This window comes from Myodes glareolus, chromosome X (assembly GCF_982192425.1).
Source record: "Myodes glareolus chromosome X, mMyoGla1.1, whole genome shotgun sequence".
Taxonomy (NCBI): Eukaryota; Metazoa; Chordata; class Mammalia; order Rodentia; family Cricetidae; genus Myodes; species Myodes glareolus.
The window spans coordinates 119,895,903-119,923,685 of NC_142053.1; the positions used below are offsets into that span (position 1 = coordinate 119,895,903).

The 27,783-nt window shown below is 41.4% G+C and overlaps 1 protein-coding gene across 1 annotated transcript in view; it reads left to right on the top strand.

Moving 5' to 3' along the window:
- Positions 1-3,762: 3,762 nt before the first annotated feature.
- Phex (phosphate regulating endopeptidase X-linked) overlaps positions 3,763-27,783 on the top strand; it is a 201,294-nt gene continuing 177,273 nt past the window's right edge. The window contains exons 1-3 of the mRNA XM_048440730.3: positions 3,763-4,440; positions 9,144-9,212; positions 15,713-15,874. Coding sequence (XP_048296687.1) covers positions 4,323-4,440; positions 9,144-9,212; positions 15,713-15,874 — 349 coding nt within the window. The 5' untranslated portion in view covers positions 3,763-4,322. The remainder of the gene's footprint in view (positions 4,441-9,143; positions 9,213-15,712; positions 15,875-27,783) is intronic.

The following is a 27,783-nucleotide window of genomic DNA, read 5'->3' on the forward strand; positions in this document are numbered from 1 at the left end:
GTAAGGACTGCATCTCATTAGTAGGGGGCCTGGAATTTGAACCTGGCCAGTCTGAAGCTCCTAGCCAACCAACAGCCAGGTCTCACCACAGCCTCTAGATGCCCCTTTTACTAATTGACTCTCCTGGCCAGCTTCTTTCTTTCTCCCCTACACCCTTCTCTTTTCTAGTGGCTGGATGAAAATATTGCTCAGGATTTGAATCATTTCCTTCTCCCCCACCCCGTAATTAATGACCCACGTGAGATTTTACAGCTTGAGACCAAAGACCCCTGCACACACAATCACCAGATAGATGCACTCCTGTTTAGCACAAAGTGACATTAGCCAGAAGCCCAGCCAGTTTGGCTACTGGGCTCAGCTCCCTGGATTCAGTCATCTCAGGAGAAATGCTTGTTGTCTGTCTGTCTGTCTATCTATCTATCTATCTATCTATCTATCTATCTATCTATCTATCTATCTATCTATCTATCCATCCATCTATCCATCTATCTAGACAGCCTCATGTAGCCCAGGCTGGTCTCGAACTCATTATATAGCCAATAATGAACTTGAACCCCTGATTCTCTTGCTTCTACTTCCTAAGTACTGGGATGGATTACGTCATGCTTGGCTAAGATAGTGGTCACGTGTGCATTCTACAGGGCAACTGGGGGAAATGTTCAAGTACCAACCCCGAGAAAGGCCTTGGCTCATCTGGAAGCCTTCCTTTATGCCAGTAGTTCTCGACCTGTGGGCCACAGCCCCTTTGGCAAACCTCTATCTTCAAAAATACTTCTAATTTATAACAGTAGCAAAATTACAGTTATGAAATGAAAATAACTGTGGCTGGGGTCACCACAACCTGAGGAGCTCTATTAAAGAGTTGCAGCGTCAGGCAGGCTGAGAACCACTGCTTTATGCTGTCAAACTCCTAATTCTTGCAGGCTCTGCTTTTGGAAGCCTTTTAAAGAAATCTCGCTCAGATTTCTGCTTTGAATACTGCCATTCTCACCAGGTCTTTGTGCTCTGGGGAGGGCTTTATGGTGAAGTTGCCAAAGGTTTCAACTATTTCCTTGCCTGAATCCAGTTGACCGTTCTTGAATTTCTCGTTTGACTTCTTGGTTTTCTGTCATGAGTCTTTACACATGGTCAGGCACCCGAGAAAGTCTCATGGAACTTCTTTTGAGTCCCTCATTGCATTCAAGGCCCAACCTGGTGTGGGATGTTTTTATTTGAAACAATTAAGTGGTTGTATATCACACTATCAACAAATGTCCCCAGCAGAGTGACTTGCCAGTGAACTCATTTTCACAGTTCCGGAGGAGTAGCCTTTTTGGACAGTTTCTTTCCCCGGGGATAATGGCTTTTCATTTCCAAACACAGGATAATATGCTATAGTCTCAATATTGTGGTTTCAGGTAAAGCTCCATTTGTCAGTTCCTTTGACACAGAGTTTTCTGCTCCAAGAGCATAGATTGGAACATTTCTGAGTTGCAGGTCAAGGTGTGTCTCGTATGTCATTTGAAGTGGTAACAATTTTTGTCTGCAGTGGGTCAGAGAGTAAAACATTCTAAGCTTCTCAGACAAAAATGTCTGTCACGTATAGAACTTTGACCTTGTCGCATGAATGCAGTCATAAGTGTTCCAGCGAAACTTTATTTACAAAACCAGGGGATAAAGCCGACTAGACTCATGGGCATTTCCTTCTACAGCCCTCTTCTTCGGCCTTTTGTGAGTGTTCATTAGTCATCTGGACCTTGAACTTATTTATTTTGGCCTAAAGTGGTTTTTTTTGTCCTAATTTGTTTTTAAGTGCTTTTTATTTTCAGAGCAAGATAATCACTATTTCCCAAAAGGCTGAAAACTTAATGTGGCAAGTGACATGCACTGAAGAATGCACCTTATAAGGAGTGATTCACCCACACCTTCTCCTCTATCAATCCCACCCACTCTCAAATGTTGCTTTAATTTCTGTGGTGAGTAAAAGGAACCTTTATTACATTACATTAGATTCAGCAAACTATTTTTAACATCTCGAGAGTTGTGTTTTTATTTCCACCGACTTATTTTCATGAATCCATGCATTCTTTCCTACACATGTCTGAGTTTGGAATGAAAAGCATCAAGTTTTCTATTACTGTCATTGAAAGGGGGTTTAGTTTTTTGGCTTACTTTTTTTTTTTACTCAGATGTTTAATGTTCAAGCATGAAGTCTGCTCTGTGAAGGATGTATGGCAGACGAAGGCTATGAGTTCAACTGGCAACCCACCATCACCATTCCAAATGGGTTGGAAGCCTGGAGGCTGAAGGAGATCGTGGGGAGAAAGAAAGAGGCCAGCACTCTTGGCCTCCTTGGGCGGTTCTTCTCTCGCCTGTGCACAGGGTGCACCATGAGCTGCTGATATGCAGTGTCTCACAATGATCCCATGTCACCCACTTCCCATGTCTAGTCCTGCAGACATGGACTGTGTTACAATGCATTTGCTGTCACAGACTTTTGTTTGCTGTGAGATTAACACAAAAGGGCTCTGCCCACGGGAAGTCCCATTATCAATGGCGTATTTAGAAGTCTCACCCCCTTATGAGGCCGCAGTGAGACTGGTTCCTGAAAGTGCTTTTTAACTAGAAATAAGGAAGCATTTTTCTTGCTTTTTATTTTTTCCTCTTTCACTGTGTTACACCAGGAACTGTTGTTGCTGGGGCTATAACAATGAAAATCACACACTGTCCTTGTTCTCACAAAGCTCACATTCCTAAGATGTGTTATGGAACCAAGAACATTCTTGGGGAAAACTCATAAAGTATTGTTGACAGTCAATGAGCACAGAAGGATTCCAACATGCTAGGATATTGTTAAATTGCTCAAAACCTGCCTGAGTTTGGGGTGCCATGTAACAAGCAGAAATTAAGGTTAAGATCTGTTATGAGATATATTTTTAAAGCTGGGAGAATCCCAAGGTGTGGGATTAAGGACTGACCAAGCCTGGCCAGATAAGAACCTGAATATACAGTCATGCTGTGCCTCCTTCATTGGTGGCTGCTGAATTCTGGTATCGCTGCCAAAGTTATGTGCACAAACTGTGTTTATCTGGTCTACAGATGTTCCTGAACCTTCCTCCTACACTTCCACCATCTTATGACCTCTGGCTGGACAGGGCCAGGTGAGCAGCCTTTCAGTGTGCTGCGAATTCATGATCTCTGTATCATTAAGTGATAAAATTCAAATGATTTCAATAGTATTGAAATGTCCATTGCCCTTCCCCATGGAGAAAGCAGCTTTTCATAATTTGAATTTGATCATGCTCAAAGTCGATGATTAACCAATCTCTCTAGTGGAACCAAATCAGTCTGAATTCATTCTGGGGAATCTGCTGAAACGACCACTTTACGGAAGCACAAAAACATCGTAAACAGTGACTGCCTGGGAGGAACTAGAGAACAAAATACATGGATGCTGTGTGCTCATCAAAACACACGGGGAAAATCTTTTCCTGTATCTTTTGTGGCTGCTAATGAGCTTGATTCATACACTTACCTGTCATTTTGAACAATTCTGGCACCACAAAGAGTACTCTTCCTTTTCCTAAAAAAAAAAATAAATAAATAGAAAGCTCTAGTCCAAACCAAGAGCCTCTGTAGGTTGTCTTAATTGCTACTTTGCACCGCAGTGGACTTTGACTGATTTTTGGCACATGCTATCATACACAGAGTTCCTAAAATAAAATGCTCCAGGATATCCTAGGAACTCTTAGAAGGCTTTAAAAGGGGACTAGCACACTGAAAGAGTAGCTTCTGAGGACGACAGTTCAGACAAGGAGAATGGCTGGCGTAGCACAATTACGTGACTAATTGAGATCGTGAAGTGGCTGCAGACTGTCCTTGCCACCTAACTTATCATGGTTAGGGGGAGGTTGAGAATTCAGTTTTGATAAAGACAATTGTGCGTTCCCCTCCCCAAGTGACTATACGTTTAAATAGCTAAAACATCTGTGTAGCAACCTAGTAAAACATGTATACTCGGAACGCTTGAGCAGAAAGCCTGCCAAACGACCGCTTGAGAGGGACTTTGCTGGGAGAGAGCACCAAGATAAAGCAACTGCTGTTTGTTTTGTCTAGTCAAGGGAGAGCCAAGGCAACCAACATTTTGAGTTTCTTTTATTTCATTTGTGAAAGATTATTTAAGAAAGGGTGTCGAGGGGAAGTTTCCTGACAGGAATTTTTAAAGCTGTCTATTAGCAGACGCGCAGGAGAGTCTTGGATGTCAACGCCTGACAAACTCTTGAGACTAGCTACCAAACCACGAAAAGTGACTTTCTTTCCGAGTCTTTTCTCCGGCCCTTCAGATGGAAGCAGAAACAGGGAGCACCATGGAGACCGGAAAGGGCACCAATCGAGGCGTTCGAATTGCACTGGCCCTGTTTGTTGGTGGCACCCTGGTCCTGGGCACACTGCTCTTCCTAGGTAAGTAGAACTCCAGAGGCCAGAGGAACTGGGCATCTATGGAGAACGTTTCTAATTCTTTATTCTAGAAACCCTTGTCATAATGCAGGCTGTTTATGTATGTTAAAAAATAAAGATGCACCCTCAGTTTCAGCCAGATATGTCAATGAAAAAGGAGGCTTTTTTTTAATAATACCAAATATATAGTCCAGGAGACAAAGTGGATCAAAAAGTTGTTTGGAATGGCTGGTGGGTTCCATTGCACTGAGGGGGGAAGCATCATGTATTACATTTCACAAATTGAGTATTTATGGATTCATGGTTAGATATTTGCATTTGTTTTGTGAGCGAACAGCCACACTAGAAATTTTTTTTTGTTTGACTTTTGTTCATGTTCGCTTGAACAAGTTACAAAGTACAATTCACAAAAGGTAAATTAGTCCTTAAATGGGATTCTTCGAATCTTTATTAATCCAGTGATTTTGAAAGATGCAGAATGGTTAACTCTACCTTCCTAATAGAGTTCAAAATGAATGTGAAAGAAAGCAGGGCTTTCCTCTTAAGATTTGAAAGGCATTGAGATTCAATTACTTACTCCTGTGAGAATGGTGTACTCAGAGAGAATGTGTAGACAAAAGCACAAAACCTGTCGGAAAGGGACAGGGGATGCTCAGAAGTTTAGGTTTTCCAAACCTATGGCTATTTTCCTTTGTAAATTTTTTTCTTATGTAACTCATAGTATTTCATTGGCTTGAAGGTCACCTAGAAACAAGCCCTATATTTAAGAGATTCTAGGTGTATTTTGAAATGCAGCAGGCCTGGAAACATTCCTTGGCATATACAGGATGCGGGAGGCCATGTTTATTTTGGCAAGAGAAAACCAGCAATTAACTTTTAAAAGAGTTAGGCTTGTGTGGTTGAGATCCCTGCTAAAACGAGCAAACCACCTTTCCATGTTTTCTATGGCTGAAGATTTAGGAAATTAGATCAGTATATTGCTTTCTGGTGAAGCTAGACCTCCTACTCCTGGGACTGAATTTGTGGTTCTTAAAAACTATTGTAAGGTTTCTCCAAACTTGGCTTTAGACGATCAACTTCCTGAAATTTTAAACTGGAGGAGAAATTTTATGGTCATGCCAAGGAACTACTCATGACGTGGGAAGTGATTAAGGGGCTAGGTTTACACATACTCCAAGGGCTCATCATGAAGTCTCAATATTGTGCTCTTTTTAGGAATGTTAATAGCGTTTTACAATTTTTTTTCAATTCTACTTTTATGATCATTGCACTTCGAGACCATAGCAATCCAGAAGATGATCAGTTAGAGCAAATTTGTGTTGCTCTTGAGAAAATGATTTTTGACACAAGCACTAAAGTTTTTAGGTAAAGTAAACTTTACTGAATCAAGCATCGCTATTCTGGAGGAGGCCTGCCCAAGAAAGATAACTTTCCAGTATGTCTAGTAACCCGACTCTCACCTTGAATCATCTGGAGCACATCTAATGATGACTGACAATAAACAGGACCATCTCAGGGTGTGACCTCATTCTTCTCTTGCTGTTCCGTGTGGTCTTCTAACCGGCAACATCAGCATCGCTTGAGAGCTTGAGCTCCTCCACCCCCAGATCTACTGATTCAGTCTGTATTTTCACAAGACACTAGAGGATTCATTTGCATGTGCACGTCTGGGAAAGATTGTTTCAGAGTGCATCTGTCTGAGGGTCTACACTCAGGGATGCTCATTCATTCATTCATTCATTCATCCATTCATTCATCCATTCATTCACCCATTTATTTATTTATTTATTTGTTTGTTTGTTTGTTTACTTATTTATTTATAACATGTTCTCACTATGTATCCCTGTCTGGCCTGGAACTTACAATGTAGCTCAGGCTGTGACTATCACGACGGACTGTGATATTCCTGCCTCTACCTCCCGAATGCTGGGATGACATGACTGTACCATCATGCCTACCTAAGAACCTTGATATTTTTGCCAACTATTTCAGCCCAATGGTTTCCCCCACATGTTGTTCCATGGTCTGTCCCCAAGAACCCCTACTCTGCATCTTGCTTGCTAAATGCCTGAAAAACCATGTTCTTCATGATAGCATTCTAGTTACGATTTTCCCTGGAAGGCGTTTCATTGTTGACATTGCAGTATGCGCTCTGCATGTCCAAGTTCAGTCATCTATCTACGACGCCCAGCATCCTGCCTCACCTCCTCTTTGACTTCGTCATCTACAGAAAGAATGGCTGCCAATGATCCGAGGTGGTTTCGGAGAACCAGGGGATTTTAAAATATCAAGTATAGCAATAGACCCATACACAATTTCAAGTGTTCTCTTTTTTCTTCCTTCTCCTTCCTTCTGGAAATCTGTTTCTCAGATGCAGTGCTCTGCAAGCTTTTCCTGTCAAGACCAGTTGATAGTAAATATTTCTGACCCCATTGTCATACATTCCTTGTTGCAGGACTCGTTTTCATTGTACCACTAAAGCATCCCTAGACAAAACGGGCCCGAATGGGAGCCAGGAAGATAAGTTTTCCCAATACTGAAGCTCGAATTTTCTATACTTTTCACATATCATAAAATATGATCCTTCATTGGATCCCTCCCCCATCAACAAAGGCCTTTCACAGAAATAGAAGGAGGAAGTGACCTCAGTCTCGTTTGTGGGTTCCAGTCAGTACTTGGGTGATGATTCTCTCAGCTGTATGGTCTTTCTCAAGCTTTCCGTTCTGTTTTTTTTCGTGTTGGGTGTGGAAACCAGGACATTGTGCATGTGTTGTAAGTACTCTGTTACTGGCTTCACTCTTACTCTCTTGATCTGTGGATATCTCCAGCGCATCTTGGGGGGGATTCTAATCTGAGAAGCTAAACTGCTGCTTGGCTTTTTCAAAAAGCCTCTAAAGAGTTAAAAGTAATGTCTGATTGTTTTATAGTAAAATATTTTCCGTTTAATTCATTTCCGTTTCATTTATTATTATTATTTTTTAATTTGGGCTTGTTGATCCTTGTCTGTTTCCAGGACTTTAATCCACGTGGACGTAATGTCCTCTTTTTGAGGGATACGGCTGCTGTCTGTGTCCCAACTAATTAAATTCAAAACCTTCCTTATATACACTGTCAGGTAAAAAGAACTGACATTAGCTTGAATTCCTTACAAGCCAGACTGGCTTGAAAGTTGCAATGTCACAAAGGTCATCCTTGAATCCCCGATTTTCCCCACCTCTTTCAGCAGAGGTTTGAGAAAGAATAGCTTTTTAGCCATTTTATAAGATTTTAAAAAGAAAGCTACTAACAGGAACATATTATCTAGAATAATAAAATTATTATTATTTATAGTAAAATTTGTACTTCCTTTATAAAAATACCACCTGCTCATAAAAGAACTTTGGATAAATATGTAAAAATTGACGAAAAGGAAGAACTCCCCATAGATCCACCATCACGGTACATTAGAATGTCCTGTACTGATCTTTACGCTGTCTATATATTTTTTCCTATTTTTTTTTTCTTGCAGAAAAACTCCCACTCCTTTCAGGTTTTAAGACTTCTTTTGAAAATAAGTCTGAGTGAGTCTGTAGGCAGGTTTCTTGAATCTATAATGTAGCACAGATAAAAAGGCTGTTTGGAGGATGGGAGCAGAGAAAAGAACAAAGACAAAGCAGACTCCTCTTAGGATGTGGATTCATAAATAATAAGACATGCCACACTGGCAGGTGATCTGCAGGGCTGCATCTCGTGCAGAAACATCAGCACGCTAAGGTTTCTTGATTGCGCTTCTCCGCCCCCTTGTCCATTTCTTCTCGGCCAGACCTTCAAAGATCTCTTGTTTTTGTTCACGGAGCACAGCAATAATGAATGGCTCACAGTTTCTCCAGCTAGGGAGGAAAAGTGTGGATTTTGAATAGGTTTTAGATTTAAGGCTCACATTTGCTAAAGTCCAGATTCTACCTGGCATTCAAAACGAGTGCATTCTTCTATGCTTTTGCAAAAGCACATGTCCAGCCTGGGCCTGCATCCTGCATGTAGTCGAAGACAGCTGTGCATGTGGCCTGACACACAAATCTTAACTTACCTAAAACATTATGAGATTAAAAACATGTTTTCATTTTGTGACTTCACGGCAGGATTCTTAAGCATGAACTTTGTAGAAGACACTGCCATGTCAAAGAACAGGAAATGCCTGATAGGTTGTTGCCAGTTGGGAATATTACACACAGGTGAAAACTGTTTCCGTTGTACAGGAGTGTGTGTGTGTGTGTGTGTGTGTGTGTGTGTAATGCAGCCTGCTCAGTTTGTGAAAGGCTCTGGGTTCAGTCTCTGCTAACCAAATCATAAACACATACAATGGCTATGCTTCACCCTTAGAATTTCTGAACCGGGATTTGGAATAAGGATGTGCACTCTATGAAGCTTCCAGGTGCTGCTGTGGCCCCAGTGACCAGACTTCTCAACACAGTTCCAGTTTTACCCCTTCTACCCACTCCTCCCTCCTAGGATCGGAGTAGAGTTTAGAACAACCATGAGTCCTAACAAGGCTGTTTTACATATTCATCCAAGTGCTTCCTTGGTTTCGAGCCGACTTGATTTTTGACTACCATGTCAGTACTAAGAAGCATGAACTGTTGGCCAGTGTCTTGCGTATGTGCCCAGATGGATTTTACTCGATGGTGGTCTGCTACAAGTCAACCATTTATTTTGGTCTGTTTTTGCAGTGAGTCAAGGTCTCCTCAGCTTCCAAGCTAAACAGGAGTACTGCCTGAAGCCAGAGTGCATAGAAGCCGGTAAGTCTGTTTTCCACCCTGTGTCAAGTTATAATTTTGGTACCTTGGGGAGTGGAAGGGAAAACAGGTAGTATTTTTAGTGTTCTGTTTGCTTGAGGTTGACCAAATACAAAATGCAATTTTGAAGGTATTTCAAGATTACTTTCAAGGTTTGGTGTGAAGTAGTGGAGGTTAGGTTTCCTGCTTTCTCCGTAAAAACCGAGCTGTACGGCTTTTCAGCCCTCATGATAGGGAACTTTGGAAAGGGCTTGCAAAGCAAGCAATCCTCTCTTAAATCACACAGGGACCATGGGCCTCCCGTGGCTCTGCTGGACAGACTCCTCTTTATCTTAAGCAGACTTTGTGTATCTTCTGGGTCAATGGGCATGGCCTGTTTGGTTCTAAGCAGGGACACTGGCAATCTATGCTTCTGCTAGAATCCCCTTGGGTTCACCTGTTCTGTGATGCAAGTTGAACTTCTTAGGAGGTAACACGACCGTGTATCAGTGAGGACACCAAGGCAAAGATTCATGCTTAAAGCTGCCTTGGTTGTCACACAGTTAGTAAATCCTGCTTCCGTCCCCATAATTCAGTTAGGGCCTAGATTTGAAGAAGCCAAATCCCTGCCTCCAGCCCCACCCCAAGTTCTTTAAGGGGGCAGGACCCTAGGGCATTTTCCAAAGAGAAATTCATAGGACAGTTAAACATGTTGGCTTCTCCTCTTGACAGGAGAGAAGAGATTAATGAGTGAATTCAACAAATAGTTATTATTCATGCCAGGGATTGAGTTGGGTTTTGGTTTATACATGGTTAGGCTTATATCTCAATAAATAGCTAGAGAGAGGAAAAAAAATAAAACCACACACACACACACACACACACACACACACACACACACACGGGTCTGGGAATGTAGCTCAATTTGTAGAGTAGTTGCCTATCATTCATGAAGCTCTGAGTTCACTTCTCAGCACACAAAAGTTGGACATGGTGATACATGGCTGCAATCCCAGTATTCTGGATGGAAAGACAGAAAGATCAAGAGTTCAAGGCCATCCAGGGCTACTTAGTAAGTTTGAGGCCAGTGTGCATTACACTAGACCCTGTCTCAAAAACAACAATAAAACAAACCCAAATCAAAATCCACAGAAGGCACACAGTGTACAAAAATATGAACAGAAAATTAAAATATCCAAACAGACTCATGTGCTAAGAAGTGATAGGATGGCCAGATTAAAGGTTCTGAGTGTGGGAGCTTCAAAAAGCCTTTGAATAATGAGAAGGGAAATGGGATGTGAAGACTGAGGCAAGGTCTTTCCTTTGAGCAAAAAGTTCCATAGAGGAATGAGCTTGAAAGACGGTGGCGATTTCCGGGTGAGGGGCACAGTGCAGGCGAAAGGGTTCTGTAGGTGACCTAGCTTTCTTGAAAGTTTTGTGAGAAAACATATGTGCACAATTAAGATCATGCCAGCCAGCTGTGGTGGTACATCCTCATGGTCCTAGTACTTGGGAGATGAAGCCAGCCAGGGTTATCTAGTGAGTTCAAGGCCAGCATTGAGATGCCTGGAAAGACACTATCTCAAAGGACCAACAGCTGTCTTTCTGTAGATAACTTGGCTTTGGGGAGAAATGCAGAAAAAAAAAATCAGAAAGGAGGTTGCAGTCAGCAGGCCAGGCAAGAGAGGATGTTGCTTTAATTTGAGGTAGAGAGTGCAGAAGATCTAGGAGCTAGGAGGCTTCCTGAAGGCATTGTGGTAGCCATGTGGTTGAGATGTATTGTGGGAAAAGGCAGGATTTGGATGTTAAGCAGTAGTGTTAACTGAGATGGGAAAGGCTTCATAAACAGCTGGTTGTGGTAGCTCAGGACTCAGGAGGAAGATACTGTGAGTTCAAGGCCAGCTTGGTCTGTATAGTGAATTCCAGAAGAGACAGAGCTACATAACAAGACCCTGTTTCTCTCTCTCCGCCCACCCCCCTCCCTCTCTCTCACACACACAAAGGTCAACCTCTATTTTGTGTTTAGTTTGTGCTTCTCAGTATTGACATGGCCGTGAAAAACCATGTTGGCTCAAAATCAAGGAACCGTGTAAATAGCCTTGCAAGGACTCATGGTTGTTCTGAGATTAATTTCTCTCCTGTGAGGGGGAGGAATGGGTTGAATGAGTGAAGCTATAGTTGTGGTCACAAGGACCACAGCAGCACTCTGGGATTGTTAGATTAAGTCCATATTTTGGCCCATTCTTGAGTGATTAAAATTTCTTTTTCAACCAAGCAATGTGCTAAAAGATTCACACCTGCCATTTCTTGAGAACTTCAGGAAGTTGATACCCCTAGATGAGTGAATATTGGTTTCTCAAGGCAAACTTTTCAGGGTCACATTGTGAGTTAAGGGCAGAGGTAGGTTTCAAGTCCGTACCTGGCTCCTCTCCTTCCTTCCCTTCATGCCAGGCCAACTACCAAGGGCTTTCTGTCGGTTTTCATGACACTAGATTCCCTTGAGGGTCCTGTGACTAGCCAGCCCTTTCAGCTTTTTAGCATTGCCCCTGGAAAGGTGAGGATTCCCCCGCTTCAGAACACTGTGCATTTCCTATGGCCTTTCCTGTTCCTAACTTGAGCAGTTGACCGGGAGTCTTAGGAAGTGGAGAGAGTATTTCATGGAGTGAGGTGAGGGACCAGGGGTTACAATCGGATGGCAGATTCTACAGTTTATGTTCCTGGGTGCTTTAGGTGTGCTAGAGTTTTCTTGCAGATGTGAGAAATTAAAAATATGCGAGCCATAAGTGTTCAGTTTTAGTTTAGACAACTTTAGTGATGGAAGACCACTTACTTCGTGAATTCTGCTTATTACAAATCATAATAACACTGGAGGAAAATGGACAGAGTGATGTTTTGGGATGTCGCCTTCCACCACCTAGTGTGTTTTGCCTTGCTGTCCTGCTTTTAACCTTCACAGTAGTAAATAGCTTTCTGATGTTAGGAAAACACTGATTTTTTTTTTTTTTGGTTTCTTTAGTGGAAGCACCAAAGGCCTCAGCCCTCTAATGCTTTGTAAGCCTCAGTATGCTCAGGGAGCTGCGGAATAGCTGTTGAGTGCACATGGCCTGAGAACTGAAGCCAAGTCTGGCTTTATGCAAGAGCTTGTGTTTGGGTGGGGAAAGGGCACAGAGACACAGGTGCCAGTGGTAAAGGCTTGGGCATGGAAATGTCTGACCCACTCTGTCTTTTTTCTGAGCAAGTGGCAGTCATTTGTGAGATGCCTCCTCTCTACAACTTTCCACTTCTTTCTTGTCTTCATAGTCTCTTGTCCTAACTCCTCTTTGGCCATGAAAACGGCAGAAAGACTACGGAGAAACAATGGGTATAGGCTGACTTGGATTTGGAATATACACAATCTAGATACTGCTAGGTCCCATGATCTGGGCTAACTACAACATGGTCATCTCAAACTGCAGTCTCATTACCTGTGAAATGGGACTAGATTTTTTTGAGCATTCGTATGAGTTGTGGAAATCAAAGAAAAGAAAAACTGTAATAGTACCCCTGGGTCAAAACCCTCAATCCCTGAAAGTAATGTAACTCCAACTTGTAACATTAAACCCCATCTCAGTTCCTTTGGCAAAACTGGGCTTTTAAGCAAAAGTAGCCAATGTGAAGCCATTTTAGACTTTATTCACTCCATTTATAATAGTATGCATTTATTTCCCTGTAGGAATATTAATGCCCTTGTTTCAGTGGTACCAATCCAGCCATTGCTGAGCTGTTTGGTCACCTGTGGCTATATATGGTGAATGTTCTTTTGCAAAATTTGAAAATCTGCCAACTCTGGAAATCTAGTATCAATTTTAGATGACTATTGATAGAATTTTATTATCAAAATGCTTACATGCATGTGAATAGTTCTGGATTTAGCTATCTCTGTGTACACAAACTCAGATGAGAAAATACCTCCATCAGATGGCCTATAGGCAAGTCTGCAGCAGCATTTTCTTGACGAATGTTTGATGTGGGAGGGTTCAACCCATTTCGTGGAGTGTTACCCCTGGGCAGGTTTAAGGAAGGTAGATGAGCAAGAGCCCGAGTAACAAGCTGGGAAGCAGCATTCCTCTGTGGTCTCTGCTTCAGTTCCTGCCTTGTCTTTTTCTCATGATGAACTGTGTATCTTAAAGCCAAATAAACCCTTTCTCCCAAAAGTTGCTTTTGGTCATGGTGTTTTACCGCAGCACCAGAAACCTGACTAAGACAATTATTTAGCTCTTGCATAGTGTTACTGTCATTCCAACCCAAGCAGCCTCACATGCTAGAGTTTGTGACAAAAAGCTTTATTGCTCAACAAGGGCTTAGCATATAGTTCTGGGTGCAGAGGAAAGGTTTAATGTGAGTGATTTGATTATTTCATAGAAATATTAATATGTACGCCTTTACAAAACGTTTCTTTGAGCCCTGATTGAAACCAACACCTCTGAGGGTACATGTGGAGGAAAGCTTCCATCTGGACCGTATAGACTAGTGGGAGCCCTTCCAACGTTAGCCTCATGGGCCACACTTGAGAACTTCACAACTTTTATATATATATTTATTAAAACGAGAGGTTCAGTTTTCTCCATGGAGCTAGTAGGAAAACGGAGTTTTGGTGTCTTGACAACGACGGTCCCTTGCAATTTGAAGTCACAGTTCTGCCCAGAAAGGGCAGCCCTGCTCCTAACCGTGAACAGTGAATGATGAATTGCAAGGCTGAGGGAAGAGTGCTCTCACTCCGCAGGCGTCTTCCCAAATGCAGCTTGAGTGATGTATTCTTTCGCTTCTCTAGCAGGGCCGAGGTCAGAGCTGAGTTTGCAGTTTTCCTCAGTACCTGTGAGAAAACCCAAGGAGATAGAGAAGAGGCATTTAAGAGTTGGGGCCGGGGGGGCGGGGGCTTGGGAAGGAAGCCAGAAAGCAGTGAGCTTATGTGAGTCAAAGTGCGTGCGAGAGCTCCCCGTGGGACTGTAAATATTGTGTGGGACTGAGACTCATGTGATCAATGTCCCTGAGGTGTGACATGGCAGATTCCATCTGTGACTGCACAGACGGACTACAGCTACAAGCCAGAAGAAAGATTTTTGTGTGCTCTAGCACTTTTGAATATTAAAGAGCATTGGGAAAATAGTAGCCGTAAGCAAAAGTGTAGAGACAGTGGAATTAGTTCTGGAAAAAAAAAAGAACAAAGTTAAACCAACTTGAAATTTATCACGCTTTCAAATCAAGTTTTTTTTTTCTCCCCAAGATAGTGGTTGAAAATGGTGAGACTTGGAAGTCCTATAGAAATTTTGCCCTGGGCATGATGGCTCACACCTGTAGTCCCTAGCAGTGAGGAGGTAGAGGCAGAAGAATGACGGTGAGTTAGAGGCCAGCCTGGTTTACACATCAAGTTCTAGGCCAATAGTGAGAGCCTATCTAAAAATACAAAAAATGAAACAAAAAGTTGGAGTGTTTGCCTGTTCATTTCAAGGACTCCACGAGTGGTTTGCCTTTCCCATGAAAAAGGGGAGGCAGAGAAGCATCATCTAACCTCGTTTTCTAAGCTGGTGGAACTGCCCACATAACCAAAACATACGTCTCTCAATTTATTTAGATTGTACTGGGGTGGGATATTCATTCTTATTTAGCCGAAAACTCTTTGGGTTTTCATTATTTCGAGTAGAAATGTGTTCTGGCATTAATTAAGGTAGGAAAATTGCTCAGAGTGTCATCCTTCCAATGTCATTAAAATATTGGCAGTCTTTTAAAAACTCTGTCGGTGCGCATCTCTGCAGCCAGCAACTGTGTTGCAGCTGGAAGATGGTTAGCGATGAGTGCTAGGATTACTGGAACCTTCTCTTCTTCTCATTTTGTAGTAATTCCTTAAAGGTCGTAGATGCAGCCAGCTGTAGCGCCTCATACCTGTAATCCCAGGACTTGGGAGGCTGAGGCAGGAGAATGGCTATGAGGTTGGCAATCATTTAAAGAAAATGAAATTACATTTTCTTGCCAGGGCCTCTTACTTTCCAGGAAGACATCTTCAAAGGATGGTCCCGAGGCTCCCATTTGAAGGGATCCAGCAGAGAGGGTGTAGAACTTCTTAGATGCTCAGCTTAGAAAATCACAAGATGCCATTCCTCCCAGTTCTGTTGATCAAAGAAAGTGGCAGAGAGAGCCCAACGAATCCACTTGAAACTGGGCAAATGGACTTTATTGTTCTAGAGGAAGCGCAGCCAATTTAGCTTGCAGGGGACTATGTTGGATGGAAGAAAGGCCAACAGTTATCCATTTATATTCTAGTTCTACACCCCAAACTAGGACTGGGAATTTCACCCAGCTTTTCCCTATACACTTTGAAGGCAGTCATTTTCTATGGTGAAGTTCATCCAGAGAGATATTTGAGGAGAAATGTTGAAGCCAGGGTGTGGAAACTGGTTAGTATGATATTTTTTTTTGTTTCATTTGGGAAAAAACAGTGCACAATAGCTAATGCTTGTCATTAATCCTGTGATTTTCTTTTTAAACAGCCGCTGCCATCATGAGCAAAGTAAATCTTTCTGTGGATCCTTGTGAAAACTTCTTCCGGTTTGCTTGTGACGGCTGGATAAACAATAACCCAATTCCTGAAGACATGCCAAGCTTTGGGGTTTATCCTTGGCTGAGACACAATGTTGACCTCAAGCTGAAGGGTAAGTTTCTACTAGAGTTTGGTGGTACTCTTTCCAGAGTAATAGTTGGCAAGAAGAATAGTTCAGTATTTGAATTTGGACTGTCCAGTCTTAAACTATACTGTATTCATTTCCAAAAAAAATGTTTCAGTAGAAGATAGAAAGTTTTTAGAATTTCAGTTTCCCTGATTTTCTTAAGAAAAGCCCATTGTAGGCTGTTAGTTTTTTACTTGAAAATGCAGTGGTAAATTCTATTTCAGAAGGTTAACTAGCACTTGATAGAGCTTAAGAACACAGAGAAAGTTAATGAGCAATATACTGTGTCAAGAAACTTCTTTGTCTACTGTGTTCAAGGTAAAACTCTTTTCTTTCTTATTTCTTCCTGGATTTTCATGGCTTACAGAATGTTCTTCACGCCTCATTGTCTTTTGACATCATTTTTGAGAACTCTGGATGACCCACGGTTGTCATATTGTTCCTGTTATCTTCCAAGTTAGCTTTTAGGCCACTCGCTTTTCTCCCATGACCTCTGGAGCAATGACAAGCTCACACACACATACTCACATGTGCACACACACATTTTCATGTGTTCTTGTGTACCCCTGCCAAAAGTTGGAAACATCTGTTGCTAGACAAGATAGTGTTTGTGTTGAGTCTAATTTTTATGTTAAGCTTTCGGAGGAAGTTATTTAAGGAGGAAAGTAGAAAAATTTCAAAACTAGATAAGGTTTCAAAACTAGAGAAGATAAAAATCATATTTTTCCTCTTTTTGATAACTGTAAAGTATGTTGTGTAATGTATTCAGTAACACAAAGAATTTTGGAGACCTGAGAAGAATTGTATTTTTTTCCATCTTCAATTTTCTGAAATTTTAAGTGCATGAATATTAAATATGCAGCAGTTTGTATATTTTATATAATGTGAAACCACTGGCAAAATAATTAGAAGTCTATTTTAATTGTGAGGAAAATGTATTTTCACAAATAGATCTAAATCACGTAAGTTTACATTTTTTATTAGGAGGCGTAAATTTAGTCTTGATAAATTATGAATGGGAGTTTCGAAGAACGTCAGGGGTTTCCTCTAACCTGACAGAAGAGAGTCCTGTGCTGTGGAGCCATAAGTAATACCTTGAGCAGTGAATTCATAGACTAGTACTTATTTTTGTAAGACAGTTTAAAAAAATCTTTATGTTATGTGTTTGGGTGTTCTGTCTGCATGTGTGTATGTGTACCACATGCTTTCTCGGTGTCTGCAGAAGTCAGAAGAGGACTTTGATTTCCTAAAACTCCCATTAAGGATGCTTACGAGCCCCCATGTGGGTGCTGTGGGTGGAACCCCGGTGCTCTGCAAGAGTAACAAGTGCTCTTAATTATTGGTCATCTCTTCATCTCCTCTCTGTGAGATATTAGTTTATGTTGGTCCTTCATCTACCATCATTGGCCATGTCTCTCCTCTGTCTTTTCTTTCTTGAAAGACAGATGAATGTACACACATATGCATATGCTCATACACATACTCATGCGTGCAGGACTACCATTGAATAAGAAAAGTTTGAGAATTCTGGATAGAGGTTCTTTTTCTATTAGTGGTGTTTTAATATAAAAATTATAATCAGGATTGGTATGATTTGTGTGATGAGGGCACTGTCTAGGACAGTGGTTCTCAACCTTCCTAATGCTGTGACCCTTTAATACAGCTCCTCGTGTTATGGTGCCCCCTAACCATAAAATTATTTCCATTGCTACTTTATAACTCTAACTTTGCTGCTGTTATAAATTATAACATTTTTTTGAGCTAGAGGTTTGCCCAAGAAGTCTTCACCCACAATTTGAGAACCTCTTGTCTTTTTTTAATATTTATTTATTTATTATGTATATAATATTCTGTCTGTGTGTATGCCTGAAGGCCAGAAGAGGGCACCAGACCCCATTACAGATGCTTGTGAGCCATCATGTGGTTGCTGGGAATTGAACTCAGGTCCTTTGGAAGAGCAGGCAATGCTCTTAACCGCTGAGCCACCTCTCCAGACCCAAGAACCTCTTGTCTTTGAGCTGCTTCAGAATTAATAGAATTGAGAGAAAACTGTTGAACAAAGCATAGTTACTCTGCTCATTTCTCTTAAAAAGTAAAAATTTTGATTTTTTTCCTCATGAATGTATGTGGTGTTTGTGTTTATGTGTTTGCATGTGTATGGGTGCAAGCATGTGTGTGTGTGTGTGTGTGTGTGTGTGTGTGTGTGTATGTGTGTGTGTGTGTGTGTGTGTAGGACCAAGGTTGACAACATAAGTCTAACTTGATTCCTTTTCACCTTATTCACTGAGCCAGTATCTCTCAATTGAGCCCAGAGCATGCCAGAGTGTGGCTAGTCTGGCTGACCTGGCTAACTAGTTTGTTATGGTGGGGATTCTCTTCTCCCCACCCTCTGAGGGCTGGAATTACAGGAGAGCTGTCGTACTTACTGGGTGTTTCTGTGAGTTCTGGGCATCTGAACTCCACCCTTATGCTTGCTTTCCAAGTGCTTTAATCACTGAGCTGTCTCTTCACCTCCAAAACCTGTTTTTATTTAGCTACATTTAAAAATGTGGATAGTTTTCCCTAAGTCTACCTTTAGACACGACACAAGTGCTAATAAAACACACACACACATATGCATAACTTCTTATGCATATTCATATCTTAAAAATTAGAAGATGTCATGCGTGTGACTAGAACATGTTGTTAATACATAAGACATGGATAACATAAATAGATTCACAGTAGTAGCCTTGCATGCACATCTCTATGTTCTTATTTAACTGTAAACTTGGAATAAATCTCCAGAAATAGAATTGTTGGATTGAAAGTATTTATAATTAAGTATTGACGACTCATATACTCAAATTACCCTTTGGAAGGTTTACTTCTAGGCTTTTATATTTTCTTGTTACTTGAAATAACTCTTTTCTATCTGCTCTCCCCCTCCCCCGCTTCCTCCCTACCTCCTCCCCGTGGTTGTGTGTGTGTGTATGTGCTGTAAAGTTGAGTCTCAGCAAACTGTGGCTAATGAGCCCTATCCAGCCCACTTTTCTGTTTTTGTGACCACGGTTTGGCTGGAACACAGCCACCTTTCCTCAGGCACACATGGTCACTGACTGTCTCTGTGCAGCAGTGGGAAAGTTGAGTAGCCACTAGAGAAATCATATGACCAGTACAGTCTGAGATACTTATTTTCTGATATTTATGAATAAAGACTGACGAATCTTTTTAAAAATAACTTATTTTTTTTAAATAATTTGCTTGCTTTTATTGTATGTGCTTTGGTGTTTTGCCTGCATGTATGTCTGTGTGAAAATGTTGGATCTTGGAGTTTTAGATAGTTGTGAGCTGGCACATGGGTGCAGGGAATTGAACCCAGCTCCGTCTGGAAGAGCAGTCGGTGGTCTTAACTGCTGAGCAATGTCTGCAACCCCAAGGCCAACAACTTTTGATAACAAAAGCAAACTTTGTTATATTTATACTGGATTTGATTGGACTTGTCAATAGACCTTTGGTAGCTTCTCTGAGACTTTTAGATAGTTAATCATAAAGTTAAGAAAGATTTATACATTTTCCTCCCTCCCTCCATGCTTCTTCTTTGTTTAGAATCCTCAGCATGATGTTGACTAAAATCAGTGATACTAGGTATAAATTTTCTTATTGCTACCTAGAGGAGCAGTGGGTTTAGATTACGTCACCTGACATGTGTGTATATGTATATTATTTTTCTGATGGTTAGGCTAGTATTTCTCATTATTCCCTAGTGTACAAAAGGGCCTGATCCAGGAAAAGGAATTTTTTTGCCATTAAACAGGACTGTCTTTAACCTTCTTTAGATTTTGTCATGCTGAACTAAACTCATAATTTTGAAATAAACCTTATCTCTGTATGTTTCCTTTGTAAGACATGCTAGACTTCAGTTAGTACTGTTTCATGTCTTTGTGTCTGTGCCTATAATTCATATGGTTCTATGGCTTTTGTGTGTGTGTGTAGTAGTCTTGTCTAATTCAGTTTCAAAGATGTGCTCGCCTTGTAAAACAAGGAGCAGGATTCTTGTATATTTCTAAGTTCTGGAAAAGACGATCCAAAATCCTCCCGTGACAAGCACTGCCATTGGCAAATGTATAAAGTGAGCAGGGGACTTGTGTTCGTCACTGTAGGCCACTCGGAGTGTGAGGTTTCTAAGTCTAGAGAGCAGGGTTTGCTCTCTTACTCACTTACCTTCTGTGCCACCTTGGGGCAATTACCAATCTCTTTTTAGCTCAGTTTTCTCATCTTCAAAATGGTTTAAACCCCCAGCATAGAAAAGATTTAGTAAGGACTGAAGAAGATGATTGATGGAAATTATCCACTTCCGCTCCTGGCACATAGCAAGCGCTCAACAAATATTTGTGTTTTGCATCTCTGATTTATTTCAAAGGTAGCCTAAGTTTCACAAAATAATATCTACCAAATGTTTTAAGTTTTGTGCTGGCCTTATCCTTTATAAATATCATGTGCTTTTGAAAATGTTGAATACTGTCAAGGTCTTTTTCCTCATCTTTGATAAAAAGAATCTCCAAAAATAAAGCCCAATATCACCAGCCAAAAGAATACCATTTTCTTATGGCTGATAGAGAACACAAAGATTCGGCTGTCCAATTTGTGAAATAAAATGGACCTGACAGACCCAGCTGATGAAAAATTGCCCTCTGTTGAAGGCAGCAACCTGGCTTTGTGAATTTTTCCCTTAAATGAAATATATGACTCGGATTTCTACTTAGAAAATAAGTTTATTTCTTGCTGTCGCCAAGAAGCAAGATTGTTTTGTGGAGGAGAAAAGACTGAATGTGGTGATGTGGTTGCCTAAAATGTCCTTCCTCTCGCCCTTCCCCATCTGTCTTCACGTGACCGTAAAGATGGAATGACAGGTATCGTTTATGCATGAGCGGACAGACATTGAGCTAAGGAGCACCCCCAAAACAGCAGGCAATGAGTGAGCGACATCACTTGTGTCAGGCAGAAGACAGATGGCTCGAGGTTGGGCCAGATCATCTTTATTGTGGTTTAGCTACCTTGGCCAATATTTTGTGAAGAAACACAGTATATTATTTTCAAACACAACTGTAGCAGAGCAGCGAGATGCAATTGAGGCTCTGTGTGCATGTTTGGATAGTGATGATTGCGAGACTGTAGTGTAGGTCAGTTATTTATTTGTTACTACCTGTGACCTTTATAATCTTGCCTTTCCCATGAATGATCCTAGCCAAAGAATCTTTATAGCTAATAAAAATTGGAGAGCTTCGGTTCAGCCCCCTCATGAGAAGGTTCATATGGTTTCAATTAGGTTAATCCAGTTCTTACTGCTGGATGCTTTCAAGTTTTCAAGATGCTGGATTTGATGATATTTTGCTATCTAGTCCATACATATGTATTTGGTTTTTCAAGACTGGGTTTCTCTGTGTAATAGTCCTAACTATGCTGGAACTCATTGTAGACCAGGCTGGCCTTGGACTCACTGAGATCTGCCTTCCTCTGCCTCCCAAGTGCTGAGATTAAAGGTATGAGCTACCACTGCCTGGCTTTATTACATCTTCTATTTGCTATTTCTTCTTTTCCTTTTTTTTTCTGTATACTTAACATACTTGTGCATTCAGAACTGAAAGTATGGCTATTGTAGACATCTCTTGCTGTGGAAGAGTTGCACTGATTAATTTATGTACTCAAGATTACTAGGCTGGGCGGTGGTGGCACACGCCTTTAATCCCAGCACTCAGGAGGCAGACGTAGGTGGATCTCTGTGAGTTTGAGGGCAGCCTGGTCTACAAGAGCTAGTTCCAGGACAGGCACCAAAAACTACAGAGAAACCCTGTCTCGAAAATCCAAAAGAAAAAAAAATTACTGAATATTCCCCTTTTCCCTGTCATGAGTTGCTTCCAGTTACAAATAACAGACGCTCAAACTCCAATTGACTTAAGAAGAAAATACGCTGATTCATGTAGCCAAAAAGTGCAATGATTTTTAGACTTTAGGTAAGAGTCAGTTTAGCAGATGAATCATGCCATTAAAGGAATACTCCCTTTTATATCTATTCTGAATATTTCATTGTTTGAAGATCAAACTTTTCATGAGGATAACTTAAGGGCACACATTAATCTCTGTACTTCTTTATCTCCTATGCTAACCCATCTCTTGTGGATATTTTAAATAGGAAAGTATAATGTAGCATGAATAGTAAAACTCAGAGACAGATATTGGGGTTCAGCCTGAAGACCAGAAAAGCAGAACAGCCAGCCACTGGCCCTTACCTCTACCTCAGTCCGAAAATGATGATCCTGCCTCCAGGAATCTCAGAAGGAGCCTGTGCCTGAGAACTGTCTCTGCCCATCTTATATTCCTCTCTAGTTCTACCACCTGGTTTCTATGGCAAGTTAGCGTGACTACTGGGATTAAACGTGTGTGTCATTGCTGCCTGGTCTGTAAGGCTGGCCAGTCTGGCTGTTTTACTTTTCTGATCCTCAGGCAAGCTTTATTTATTAAAATACAAATGAAATGCCACTACAGTATAAAATAATTAAAATACAATCACAAAATAAACGAAAAAATCCGATTGCCATTAAACCAATCTTCCAGCCCAATAGACTTCGAAAGAAGCAGGCCATATAGCCGGGCGGTGGTGGCACATGCCATTAATGCCAGCACTCGGGAGGCAGAGACAGGCGGATCTCTGTGAGTTCGAGGCCAGCCTGGTCTACAAGAACTAGTTCCAGGACAGGCTCCAAAGCTACAGAGAAATCCTGTCTCTAAAAAAAATTTTTATAAAAAAGAAGCAGGCCATAGTATATAATGGAGTAGAGAGGTGTTCGGTCAGCATTTGTTGAAAGGAACAAAGAAAAGTTCCTTTTGTGTGCAGCTGGATGCAGTGGTGGTCATGGATGACTGACGAAAGACAAGGAGAGCTTTTCTTTTTACTTCTCCTCTTTCTCTTCCCGGGGCCTTGCACACAGGCCCAGAAGAGTCCAGCAAAAACTGGACTTTGTTCATGCTAGGAGAAGAGAAATTGTCTATCACTCTTCATTTACTTTCTTGGCCTTTAGGCGGGCATGACAGGGAAGGACATGGACAGTTAGACAGACCTGGGCCCTTCAAAGATCTCTTTGTAGTGTGATCTTCTGCAAACCATTGATGAGGAAAACAAGGACTGCCAGTGCGAGATTCAGGCCGGAGCTAAGAAAGCAACTGAGAGCTTGTAAACCACATGACCTCCGGGAAAGCGACTTCTCCCTGAACCTTAATTACAGATCTCATGATCCCGTTAGTGAGTTCAATAAGATGCATGGAAATGCTTTTGCGTAGGATTAAGTAAATGGAATCTCTGATTATTGCTAGTTGTTTAAAGATTAAAAGAACATTTTTTAAAAAAAAGCCTTTAGCACACAGTTGACCCTGAAGCAGTAAAAGCAGCTTTCATGATTCCCAAAAGTCAACTCTATTGGAATGGAATACTGTGGTCGGCAATTTCTTCAAAGTCACAGCGTGAGGGAACTGATCTTGAGAGAGGCAAGCCTGAGAGCATACATGACAAGTTCAAATTTGTCTTAGTCTGCCTGGTGTTGCTGTAAGAGTATACCACAGATATGGTAATGTGCAAACAGTGGAAGTTTAGTTAGCCCCTGTTTCTCCAGGCTGATGGAGCCTGCTATTGGCTTCTGGCGATGGCCGTCATCCTGTGTCAGAACATGGCGAGTGGGAAAGGAGGCACATAAAGCTTACGAAAAGGGAACGACACATCCATGCTAGCTAACCCAGTCCCCAATTGACACCAGACTATGACAGCAGAGCCCTTGTAGCCTAATCGCCTTTTAAAAGAGGTCCCATGTTGGGATGGGCACGCAGGATATTGATAAAGTACTTGCCTTACATATTCCAGATCCTCTCTGGATTTTTATTTTTTTTTCCCAGCAATTTTCCCTTCTCTTTTTTTCTCCCTTCATTACTAGGGGATCCTTAACTCAGTTCCACAGGCTTCCAAGAGGACCACTGACGCAATTCAAGGACTTGAATGAGAAAAAGTGAATATATGCTTACATTCTTCTCTGCTAGAACACGAAGAGCTTGTGGCTTTCATTTGTGGTTATTTTCCTAAATGATTTCTGATATTGGATGTAGGCAGATGGTGGTATCTACCTGTATCACCATTTCAAACCATAGCGGCTGGTAGACCACGGGCCAGGTCTTGTCATTTAATGAGTTAATGAAGTTGCTGTCATTTGTTTATTGTGATTCACATTACAAATTCAAGAGTTTTCTTAGCCGTGTTTTGGAATACCCGGTTTCTACTGTGAACCTATGTTTACAAAGCTCTTTCATCAGGCCACTGTCTAGACTCTCTTGATAATGAGCACATTACGGGCAGTTAATGTGTGTTTCTGAGGATGTTTGATGAAACTGGAAATTTGTGTTCAGAGGTTTGTGCCAATAGTAACTTTTGAACTGATGAAAGAATTGCCCAGGCCGTAGAAGAAGTATATTTTCAGTTGAACTTACTGACTGCTGCCACGTGTTGAATTCAGGAATTAAAAGTAAATCCCCCATTCTAGATGATGTAGCTTCTGTCATGGTGTAGTTCAAAATGTTTATGAATTGTACTAATGAGCGAGAAAGCAGTACACCAAGTAGAATATCCATCCATAAATCCAACAGTACACGATAGAAGGAAGAAGTAGCTTTTCCATTTTGAAGATGGGGACCACAGACTGAACTTGATGTCATGGGTGAGGGGATTAAACATCTGGAGGTGCTTGGAGCCAGAGTCCAAAAATACGACCTGTAAGATTGTTGGAAGGAAAAACTAAGTAGGGAAAAGATGGCAAGAATGAGGTGGGTGAATGAAGCTCTTGGGATTTTTTTCCCTTTCCTTTCCTTTCCTTTCCTTTCCTTTCCTTTCCTTTCCTTTCCTTTCCTTTCCTTTCCTTTCCTTTCCTTTCCTTTCCTTTCCTTTCCTTTCCTTTCCTTTCCTTTCCTTTCCTTTCCTTCTTCCTTCCTTCCTTCTTTTCTTTCTTCTTTTTTTTAGATTTCTTTTTACTTGAGGCAGACAGTGCTAAGGAGTGGAACAATAGCCTCGGATGGCAAAAAAAAAAGAAAAAAAAAGTGGGAGGGCAGACTAGGGGGTCCTTTCAGTTGCGGAAGTATTCTAACACATTATGAAAAGTGTCCTGTGAACTTGAATATAGGAGGAGGAAGGAAACATTTTACTCTAGGAAATCATTGACTAAATTTAGGTTCTTTCAACTAAATACATGTTCTTTGGTATGGCTTAGGACACAGGATATGTGTGTCCCGAGAAAGAAAGCTGGGCCTAGTCGCAGTGCCAACTCTTCACCTGCCCACATTCCGGTCCTGTTTTCCATGGTTAGTATATGCCACTCGGTTGTTCTTTACAGTTGCACTGAAGGTTTGCATATTTTTGAAAAACCTTTTCCTGAAACAGGAGGACTATTTGGCAGGTGGAGAAAGCCCCTGGCTGGCTTTGGTGGTAACAGCTGGAAGGCATGATCACATGATCTTGGGTGGTTACAATTCCTGAAAGTCCCCCCAAGTAGCCACGCATTCCTGCTGTTGGTTGCCAGGAATGAGAGTCATAGTGGAATGCAAATGTGGCATCGCTGGTGAGAATTTCCAAGGGCATCTGGGCTTTATGGCAGAAACAGAGAACTCGATTTCCTTGGCTGTAGATTAAAAGGTAAATCTGTTATTTTTACAATCTTCCTCTTGGTCAGGGTTAAGAGGGAGGCCTGAGAAATAGTAAAATGGTGGTTGTATGCTCAAAAGTGCATGGTGAAAGCAAGTTGCAGATTTCCTATTCGTATTTCTGGACTCTGAATAGATGGAGTATGAGAAATTTTTACCTGTGGCTGAAGGTGTAGATAGGTCAAGCATCTTTCCCCTGTGACAACCAATACATTGCACCAGGAAAGGCCTACCAGGGTCAGGAACTTCATCGAGATGATGTCATTTAACAATACCCCTACTTCCATTTGTTAAACCATTTAAACTATGCTGGAGGTAGGTCTGTTAGTTTTGTGATATGAGAACCATCCAAAGTGGCTAGTCTTATTGGTATGCTTTGCTAGTTGACACTGAAGAATGCCCGAGAAACACCCCTGCACATTTTTTGATTTCTCTCAATGTGTATTTCCCTACATTTTGCGCGAGACCCTGGAATAATTTGAGAAGTGAAAAAGGCTTACCCACACCCACCCCTGTAAGCTGCACTGTGTGTTGGCTACACACCAGTGAAAGTATATTAAGATGTAAAATTCTGCTCTGCTAATTGAGGTCAAAGGTGTTGCTTTCATTCTGGAACCTCTGAGCTGTGGAGAAGAAGTTGGCGGGTGAGAGGGGGGCGTTGAAAGCTGCAAGCCAAGTCATTGCCAGAGTGAAACATATCTCACGGGGAACGCGTGGGAGGTTCTGGGTGAGGAAAAGAGGCAATTGTGGTTCCTGCTGCTGTCTGAAGCCTGTGCGCTCAGTGTCTCAGAATTTTCATAAAGCTGCGCTTGCCAGCAGCCTCACGCCCGGATCCTCACTTGGCCAAATTTGTATTTCTGTCCCACAGACCTGGATGTGAAACCTGATATTCAGAAATTAAAGTCTCTCACGAAGAGGAGGAAGTTCAGTTGTCCTTAAAATGCCTTTGGAGTCATATGGAATACGCTTTAATTTTTTTTTTATATTGGTATCTTTACTTAAATCCAAATGCAGCTTTTGTATTCTTGATGTAGTTGTTAGCTCCCAGAATTAAAATATTGGTTCTTCTGATGTGGTAGCGTTTTAGCTATGTGTAGTGTTGTAAGTTTGATTTGTCTGAATTAAAATTAAGGCAGTGAATGCACAACACTGTGCTTTTCCATAGGCATCACAAAATTAATACCATATTTCATTGAATCGAAAGTATTGGCAACTGTAACCTGCACAATTATTTATCATGTGCTAAGGCGAGGACTATAATTCAGCATGTTCTTACCCCTTGAAATTTCTATTTTGTGATCATGAGCATTCTTTTAGACTTACCTAGATGCTAATTTTTATCCCAAATTCTTCCTTTTATGTCCATTCAAAAGGAGACTGCAAAAACCAAACAATATGAAAACACACACACACACACACACACACACACACACACACACACACACACGCATCCCAATGAAACAAACCCCACATCGATTTGGGCATCAGTTAAAGCTGTTTGCACTGTCTCTTAGATTTGGAATCATCATCTTTGCTTTGCTACAAAATACCATCTCATGAAGAGCAGCAGTGATTCAACATTTCTTTAAAAATCACCCCCAGTCAATATCTCAGGAATTTTCCACCTACATGGCCTTCTAGTATACGCACTAAGCTTTTATTTCATTGTCAAGTTGTCCCTGAAATCTTCCTGAGGACCTACTTAGCAACAGCTTCCCATGCCTGTGCCCAGCTCATTTCAAGTACTGACTTGAAGAGTAACTCTGGCCGCGTTGGTGCCTGGCCAGGCAATGGTAGCTCTGTGGTCACTGGGTAGCTTGTTTGAAAACAAAGTCCAGTTTCAGAGATGATACTGTGGGGAAAAGTGTTCATTTTGGGATTGATGAAATATGATACACAAATTACACATTTTTATTTTATTTTTGCAGCAGTGGAGATTGAACCCAGGGACTCACACATTCTAGGCAAGTGCTGTTCCGCTAAGTAGCTAACAAGTTGGAGCCTCGGCCCCTTTCCCCCCTTTTTTTGTTTGGAGGTAGAGTTTCCCTAAGTTGCTAGCTGAACTTGAACTGGATCTGTAGTCCCGTCAGTCCTTGAACTCCCAATGAGCTGGGATTGCAGACCTGCACAGCCAGGCACATTACCTGACTCAGTGGATCTGAGAAGGAACCTGAGATTGTACA